The sequence below is a fragment of the Plasmodium falciparum genome (genome assembly GCF_000002765.6).
Source record: "Plasmodium falciparum 3D7 genome assembly, chromosome: 9".
Classification (NCBI taxonomy): domain Eukaryota; phylum Apicomplexa; class Aconoidasida; order Haemosporida; family Plasmodiidae; genus Plasmodium; species Plasmodium falciparum.
The window spans coordinates 1092717-1102500 of record NC_004330.2 but is presented as its reverse complement, the minus strand read 5'-3'; the positions used below and the strand labels follow the sequence as shown (position 1 = coordinate 1102500).

General features: G+C 18.5%; 4 protein-coding genes across 4 annotated transcripts; 3 read left to right on the top strand and 1 right to left on the bottom strand.

The window, feature by feature from the left end:
- Positions 1-1669: 1669 nt before the first annotated feature.
- Positions 1670-2248, top strand: PF3D7_0927100 (conserved protein, unknown function; the record flags this gene model as incomplete). The annotated part of the gene is made up of 1 exon (XM_001352105.1): positions 1670-2248. One exon carries the CDS (start codon positions 1670-1672, stop codon positions 2246-2248), a length of 579 nt encoding a protein of 192 aa, XP_001352141.1.
- Positions 2249-2750: 502 nt separating this feature from the next.
- Positions 2751-3426, bottom strand: PF3D7_0927000 (HSP90 co-chaperone p23; the record flags this gene model as incomplete). The annotated part of the gene is made up of 2 exons (XM_001352104.1): positions 2751-3178; positions 3384-3426. 2 exons carry the CDS (start codon positions 3424-3426, stop codon positions 2751-2753), a joined length of 471 nt encoding a protein of 156 aa, XP_001352140.1.
- Positions 3427-4260: 834 nt separating this feature from the next.
- PF3D7_0926900 (replication termination factor, putative) lies at positions 4261-5177 on the top strand (the record flags this gene model as incomplete). Its single annotated transcript, XM_001352103.1, has 3 exons — positions 4261-4443; positions 4570-4875; positions 4989-5177. The coding sequence occupies 3 exons, from the start codon at positions 4261-4263 to the stop codon at positions 5175-5177; spliced, it is 678 nt and encodes a 225-aa protein (XP_001352139.1).
- Positions 5178-5979: 802 nt separating this feature from the next.
- PF3D7_0926800 (conserved Plasmodium protein, unknown function) lies at positions 5980-9657 on the top strand (the record flags this gene model as incomplete). Its single annotated transcript, XM_001352102.1, has 1 exon — positions 5980-9657. One exon carries the CDS (start codon positions 5980-5982, stop codon positions 9655-9657), a length of 3678 nt encoding a protein of 1225 aa, XP_001352138.1.
- Between the last annotated feature and the right edge of the window lie 127 nt (positions 9658-9784).

Here is a 9784-nt window from a genome sequence, read left to right as displayed (position 1 = left end):
CATCTTTTTTCTTATCATAATTTTATTCAAGTTCAATATATATTCTTATCATTCCATCAAAATAATAAACTAAGGCATATGAATATAAAAATTAAGGAAAAGAAAATTATTAGATAAAGATAAAAAAAAAAAAAAATATAATATTTTATTTACACAAGATTTCTATTATAATATTTTATAACAAAATCTATAATGAGATTAAAGACTATTTATTATTCTATTTTTTTTTGCATTTATAAAATTTATATAATAATAAAAAAAAAAAAAAAAAAACAAAAAAAAAAAAAATAAAAATAAAAAATAAAATAAAAAAGAAATGCTACTAATAATAATTAATTAAATAAATAAATAAATAAAAGTATCATAGATATTTATTTTTTTTTTTTGATACGTTATATATAATATATACACACACATGTATATATAAATATATATATATAAAATAAACATTTGTTATTCAAAAATACGATTGGAAATAATTCCTATATGTAATAAAACAAAGAAATAATATTATATACAATGTTATTTTATTATCTTTTTTTTTTTTTTTTTTTTTTTTTTTTATAAATATTTAATGTAAGTACATTCCAAAAATGATAAGACCAACTTAATAGGATTTCCTTTATTTCTTGCGACGTTATATATATATATATATATAATATATATATATATATATGTATATTTTTTTTTTTTTTTTTTTTTTTTTTTTGATATATGCTTATATATTATTTATGTGCTTCTATTTTTAAAAAATGGATAGCCAGAAAATATGCTAGTTTGTGATTTATATATTTATGAAAAAATAAATAGAAATCATAAGACAATTTTTATTTTTTTTTATAATATAGAAAATTTTGAGCTCAAGCTAAATCATATATATATTACATATATATTACATATATATTACATATATATATATATATGATATATATATATATATTATATATGTATATAATAAGTACACATAATAAATTGGGACCATCACCCAATTTTATTTTTATTCTATGGATTGCAAAAAATATATTTTAAAAGTAATAATTCAAAAAATGTCCACGCATTTGTAAAGATTCATTATATGATTTGTAATTTTTTTTTTTTTTTTTTTTTTTTTTTGCGTTTTTTAAGGATCTGCAAATATTATGTGTACTATAATAAAAAATGAATTAAACTAATATGTACATTTTATGGAATTTCATGAAAAAATATATTCCTCTTATTCGTTATAAAATATAATATTTTATCATAAAAATAATGATATGAATGTATTATATTATCATTTTTTTTTTTTATATTTCCCTTTTTTTTGTTCCCATTATTTTTAATTAATATAATAACTTAAAAGATAAAATAAAATAAATAAATATTATATATATATATATATATATTTATAATTATTGTTACAATTGCATATTTTTATCAATTTAAATTTTCTTCAATGTGTATTTTTCAAGTATCCTTTATTTATTTATTTGTTTATTTGTTGAAGATCATGCAATTAAGCAGGAATAATATATAAAAGAATATACTCATATATTTATTTATATATATATATATATATATATTATTTTTATAATACTTATATTTTTAGCAAAAAAAAAAATAATAAATGAATAAATAAATAAATAATTATATTAATAGTGTTTACAATAATAATACTGATTATAATAAAATGAGTACTGACATACCCGTAAATGATAATGAGACCAATTCATCTTTCAAATTAAAAAGTGAAATAAATTCTATAGAAAATGAATTAAAAAATTGGTTTCTTAAAAGAAGGTTAAATATGGAAATAAATTATTCTTTAAAAAAACTTTTCGATAGTTACAATTTCGTCGGGTTATCTATTAATAATAATATAAATTTAAAAGATAAAATGTTATGGTATGATATTGTTAATGGGAAACCAGAATTAGAAGATACCTTAAGTATGGATGCCAAAGAATATAAAGCAGATCAATATTCATATTTATGGAATAAAAGTACTACTATAGATAATGCTTGTAGACTTGTTGGCTCTATTTATTTTCGTTGTTTAAAAAATAATTTTCAACTAAAAAAAAGCGAACGGGAACATAAATGTATTCAAAACTTCATCAATTTTAATAATTGTAGAAATGCTTTAAAACTTCAACAAGCAAATAATATCAAAGATTCTTTAATCAAACAAAATATGGAGGATAATATTGCAAAGGCCTTGTTTGAAAGAAGAAGTCTATTGCTTGACATGTTAGAAGATTTCAAATAAAATGATATAATGTGATATTATATCTTATTAAAATGTGTGCATTGAATAAGTTAAATCACAAAAAATAAAAAAAAAATAAAAATAAAAATAAAAATACATAATATAAAAAACAAAAACACAAAAAAATACACAATAAAAATTAAAGAATTATATAAAATATATATCATATTATACATACACATATATATTGTACACATATATGTATGTATGATAAAACTTTTATATTTATCATTTGGAATTTTTTTTTTTTTTCCCTTTTTTTTGAAATTAAACTTTTTTTTTTTTATTTTTTTTGCTAGACAGTTAGCTAGCTAGCTAGCTATTATTATTATTTTATTATTTTATTATTTATTTTTTTTTTTTTTTTTTTTTTTTTTTTTCAAGGAAAAAAATACACATATATATATAATATATATATATATATATATATATATATATATATATATATATTTATTTATTTATTTATTTATGTTGGGAAAGAACATTATTCTACTTAATCTTTTTAATATTTAAGTCCTCCCATAAATGTTCTTGCGTCAGGAACTTGGCCATTAAAGGATGCAGAAGAAAAATCGAAATTAGGATATTCTTGTTGAAATCTTTCTAATAGAATTTGTTTTTTTGTATTATCTTCATCAACAGGATTTAGATTTTTATGTCCTTTAAAGACACTATTCCAGCTTTCACCTTTTTTTACTTTGGTTAATAAAATATGTAAATTATTATCTTCAATAAACCAGTAAGAACAATCTTCATCAATAATACTAAATAATTCTCCTTCTAAAAAGTTTTTCGTGTTTTTTAATCCTATGGTTATTCTTTTACTTTTTATTTCAATGTTTAAATCGTTTTTATTAACAAGTTTTGAATTCATATCAATATAAATATTTATCTCGTCTATACTTTGTTCCCATTCATATATTAAAACACCTGACAAATAGTAAAACAAATTTATGATAAAATTAATTCTGCAACGGATTGTAATATGTATACTTCATAAATAAATAAACTAACACATATATATATATATATATATATATTTTTATTTATGTATTTTTTACATGTACACAAAGAAATATAAATTTAATTCCATATTTTTGTACATATATATTTATATATTTTTTTTCATTTTTACCATTGTTCATGTATTTATGTCTTTTGTTGTATATTTCACCCATTCTTATTTTATATTTTCAAAAAAAAAAAAAGAAAAAAAATTAAACACTAAAATAAAATATCACTCAAAATATTATATTTACTTTCTCGTATTAATATAATATACAAAAATATATTCTTATAAATAATTCTGTCACATTAATGTTTTTATAAATATTTACTTTCTAAAATATTTTATTACTATATATATAATTATATATATATTAATAAAACATTATTCGTTTTTAACTTCCAAATTAAAAATTTATATTTCTTGTTACATTTTTAAAAAAAAAAATTATATCCATTTCATATACGAATAATTTTTTTTCTTTATATAAATAATGATATATGTAAAATAAATAAATACATATGTATATAACATATATATATATATATATATATATATTATCACAATGTTATATATAATATATATTATATATATATTTAATTTTTATAACTGTATTTACTAACTTTATGTATTTCTAAAATCAGTATAAAAAAAAAAAAAAGGAAAAAACTTTGAAAAATTATGCATATCGAATTAAATTATAAATAGAAAATGAAAAAAAAAAAAAAAAAAAAAAAAAAAAATTAAATTAAATAATAGAAATTATAATAAAGATGAATTTTTGTCGCTCCTTTTAATATAATAAAAAAAGAATCTAAAATTATTAATATATATATATTTTTTTTTTTGTCTTTAAATTTAAATATAATTATAGGAACAAAGAAAAAAATATAATACATATAATATATATATATATATATATATATATTTATTTATATTTTCCTGCTTTTAATAGCTTCCCCTGTTTTAAAACGTTTAAAAACCTTGATAATTTTATTTTTTTAGAATGGGGGGAGATGGAGGGAGTTTGCCTCAAAGAGTTGACTTAGTTCGTATGAAAAACAAAAAGTTAAGAGAAAACACAGGAAGTTTAGGTTATGAAAAAAATACACTTGTTAATGTAAATCAAAATAAATATAACAAGAAGGAGTTACGGGAATACCATTTTAACCGTTGTGTTATATCTGAGGTAATTTAAAAAATAATAAAATATGAAACGATGCATATAAAAATAAGATAGCATAATATTATTTTGTTTGACATATTTTTATTATACATATATATATATATATATATATATTTTTTTTCCATTAAGGAATTATTAAAAGAACCATTTTTTTGTTGTCGCCTTGGTTACTTGTATAATAAAGAGCATGCTTTTCAGTTATTGCTTGTTAAAAAACAAAACAAAAAGAAAAGAAAAAAAGATACCTTTGAAAAGTTTGCTCACGTTGATTCTTTAAAGGATTTAGTTCTTTGCAAAAATAAATTAAATGAAGAAGGGAAATTGATTTGTTTAATTTCCAAAGAAATTATAAATTCTACATCAGGAGGAATTTGTTTATTTTCTTGTGGTTGCGTATTTTCAAAGAAGGTGTTTAATCGAGTCAATATTTCAGAGGTACATCAAAAGTGAAAAGGAGAATTACCAACATGGAAATATATGTACATATATTATTATATATATATATATATATATATATATTTATATTTATTTGTTTTATTTTATTATAGGATAAAATGTGCATAACATGTAATAAGCAATACAAAGAAAGTGATATTATCGAAATAGGTGTGGAAGACGTAGCATTATTGGAAGAAAAACAAAAGAGTATAATTAAAAAAAGAAAACTTGAAAAAAAAAAAAAAGATTCATTTTTACAAGCAAAAAAGGAGATGAAGAATAATGACGCTGTTAAATAGGTGCTGTGTTATTTAAATAAATATAAATATATATGTATATATTAAATACATTAGTATCCTTTTTTGTTATCGTATTACTAATAAGAAAATATTTTTTTTGAAAAAAATTAATAGAATTATATATTTCTGACTTCCCTTACTTATAACCTTTTATTTTTTATAATTTTATATTTATATTATATTTTATATTTCATATTTCATATATTCAATTATTATTTTTTTTGTTTTTATTTATTTAATTATTTTTTGTCTCATTTGAAAATATGTTCATGTGTATATATATAAATATATACAATTATATATTAGTGTGTGTATTATACATATATGTTATATATATATATATATGTATATATTATTAATTTAATTTTTTTTTTTTTCTTTTATATATAAAAAATGGAAAATTTTGAACACAAACAAAAATCCATTTAATTATAAAGTGTAATAAGATATAAAATTAATAACAATATTATAATTTTTGAATTATATAAAATAAATGATATAATATAAAATGATATATAAGATGTATTATTTATAAGGATTAGAGAGAAAAAAAAAAAAAAAAAAAAAAAAAAATTTTGAAGGCAATGGCTAGCTTAAAAAATAGCTATTTTTTTTTTTTTTTTTTTTTTTTTTTTTTTTTTTTTTTTGTTACAAAAAAATCTACCCATTTTTTTACACTTTATAATTGACGACATATATATATATAAATATATATCTAATATATGACAATATGTATTTATATGCTGCTACTTATATATATAATTATATGTATAGTACCTGATTTTCTTTCTTTATTTTTGAGATGATGGAAATTTCGAGTGGAAGTGATTATAGCGATATTGCTAACGAGATAATGCAAAGATATGAAGAGAAAAAAAAGAAAGAAGAAGAAAAAAAAAATATTGAGGTGAAGAATTATGATGATACCCTTTACCGTAAGAAAATTGTTAATTCTAACGAATGTAATAATAAAAATGTAATTAATAATTTTAATGATGATAGTAGTTATGATTCACTTGTTGATGATTTTTATAATAAAACTATAAATCAAAATGAGAATAAAAATGATGAAGAAATAATTAATGTAAATAATTTTTATTTGAGTGATAATGAAAAGAAAGAAGAGAATACAAACATAATTAATGATAAAATGAAACCGAATAATTATATAAAAAAGAAAAAAGAACAAATTATTAAAAAAAAAGTTATACAAAGAAATAATGAAATATTCAAAAGAAATTATAATAGACCTTTAATGCCATTATTAGTAAAAAAAAAAAAAAAGAATTTTCTCTCTCATAAAAATAGAAAAGACATACATCAAAAAAATAATAAAATAAACATGAAACAAATATACCATTTAAATGAATGGGATAGTAATCAAAATGATTTGGCAAAATATAAATTATCTAAAGAAGAACTTGAACAAAAAAAAAATAATTTAAAATCAAAAAATATAGATAAGGTAAAAATAGAATATCAACAAAAATTACAAAAAATGAGAGAAAACCAAAAAGTGGGAAACAAGAATATTACCATATCTCTAAAATGCAAACAAGAAAAAGATGAAGGAAATCGTAATAAAGAATTAACCAATTCGCTTTGTTCAAATAAATCACAAAATAACAATGTAACGATCTTAAGTGAAGAAAAAAACAAAAATAAAATAAATAACAATAATAATAATAATATTTTAAGAAAAGATAAAAAATTAAAACAGGATGAAACATATCAAACTCTGAAAAGGGTTGAATATACAAATACATGTGAAATGAAAGAAAACTTCATGAAAGATGCTATTAATAATAATAAATCTTGTGATAATACATATTGTTACAGTGATCATACAAACAATAGTAATAAGCATTATCATTTAAATGAATACATTGAACAAAATAATATTAATAAGTCCAATACAAGAAGTACAAATAACAATGTGAAAAATTATTATAATAATAAAAAAACGACAAATCCAAAAAATGATAACACTCCACATTATTATAGAAACAAAATTAATACTTTTAAAAATTTTAATAAATCATGTGATGATAACATTTCAAATCATACATATAAAGATATCTTGGATGTACATTGTAATAATTTTGATATGCATGGTAATAATTTTGATGTACATTGTAATAATTTTGATATACATGGTAATAATTTTGATGTACATGGTAATAATTTGGATATCCATGGTAATAATTTGGATATTCATGGTAATAATTTGGATATTCATGGTAATAATTTGGATATTCATGGTAATAATATGGATATTCATGGTAATAATTTGCACGTTTATGGTAGTAATAATAGTTCTTCCTATGTAACAAAAAAGAAATTATTTCATACTTATAAAAATGTATCATCATATAATAAAAAAAAAAATACATATATAAAAGAATTATATAAACGCTCAGGAGATTACGATAATTTCTCCATTCATACAGATGATACATCTTATAGTGATGATCACATATTAGATAATTTTACAAATACATTGAAAAATTACAATGAAAATTTATATATTGATATAGAAAATATAAATGTAAAAATGGATACAGAACTATTTGAAAAGAATGTAAAAAAATTCCAAGCTAAAAAATATTATCCAAATATTGATTTAAAAATGTTAGATGAATTTTTATCATCATCTAATAATAACTCAGTCCAATCATCTGTAATATCAGATGATGAATATGTATTGGATTCTGATTATTCTGAGCAAATAAAAAAAATATCTATCCATGGAAATTATGATGACTGTAACGAAGATGATAATATTATAAGATTTAAGAAAAATAAATTGGAAACGTTTAATTATATAAAAAATATTATGCAGCAGTTGAAACATATGAACATAGAGGACAAAATTAACACCGAAAAAAGAAATGATGATAATATTAATGGGGATAATATTATTAATAATAATATTAATAATAATAATAATAATAATGGCTGTGATCATTTGAAACATGTTAATATTGATTATTTTATAAAACAAAACGTTAAGAATAACTTTAATGACAATATAATGGTGCAGAAAGATAATAATTGTGATAAAGATGCAATTTTTAATAACCAGACAAATGAAGTTATTAATTTAATAGAAAAAGATGATAGTTATTATAATTCTAAGCTTGAAAAAATAAAATATAATGATGAACATCTTATAAATGATCAAATGAAAATAAGGACAAAACCGTATCCTTTAATGGAATATTTGTTTAAAGAAAATGATGACAAATATAATGAAATGGATAATCATATTAATGATATAGATGATGATGATGATGATAATATAAATAATTTATGTGATGAAAAGAATTTTCGTAAATATCATATAAAATCAAATATGAATAATAATCAAAACATATTAAATATGAGCAATTCATATAACCAAACTAAGGTTTCTAATATATCAAAAAGATATAGTATAGAGAAAAATACAAACACTATGAAAAATCGGTTAGACAATATGTCATATACATCTTCTTTTAATAATATAAAGAATGAGGATATTCTTAATGTACATAATGATCAGTTATCTTTTGATACAATCAAATTAAATAATTCCAGAAATGATTATCATGAAAATAATTTAATAAATATAAAAAATTGTGATTCTATTTCTAGAGACATATTAAACAATGAAGAAAATGAAATAATATCAGACAAATATTCTGATAAGTTAATGACTTATAAAAATTATGATTCGCAAAATGAATACTTGAAAGAAGAAAAATATAATGAAAATCAAAAAACGAAAACAAAATTAAATACAATAAATAAAACAAAAGAATTAAATTTATATACATTAAATACGCATCATGATGATCAACAAATAAACAATCTTAGGAAAGATCCACCAACTGATGCTAATACTAATGCAAATATTTCCATGAATATAGAAAATGTTTCAAAAACAAACAAAGAAACATATATAAAAAAAAATATTCATATGATTCATAAAAGTAATAATAATGTTTCTAATGCTACTCCCAATATAACCAATCCAACAAACAGTAAAATGAATAATATTGTGAAAAAAAAAAAAAAAAACACACAACAAATCAACACTTTACAAACAAAAAAAACTAACAAAAATACTGTTCTCAAAATTAAAGGTGGAGAGGAAAAACAAAAAAAGATCATACAAACAAAAAATATCACAAGTAAAGTACTAAATAAAAATATTGCAAACAAAGGAGAAACAGTATTAGTACCTAGTAAGAAAAAGGAAAAACTTATGAACAATTCAGAAAAAAAAGATAAAGAAGAAAATTGTTCAAACAAGGAAAATAGATTAATTAATCAAAAAATTATGAATACATCTATCAATTTTGATGATACACAAAATTTAAGTGATGAGGATAAATTTATTTTCGATTCTTATTTGAATGAAGAAAATATAAAAAAGGAAAGTTTACAGGAAATTATAAGCAACCAAGTTCGTCAATTTGAGCAAATTTTTTTATGAAAATGAAATTAAACGGAAATCACACTACACAAATGGGTTAACATATATACATATAAATAAATAAATAAATAAATAAAAATATATATATATATATATATATATATATATATATATGTATATTTTTTTT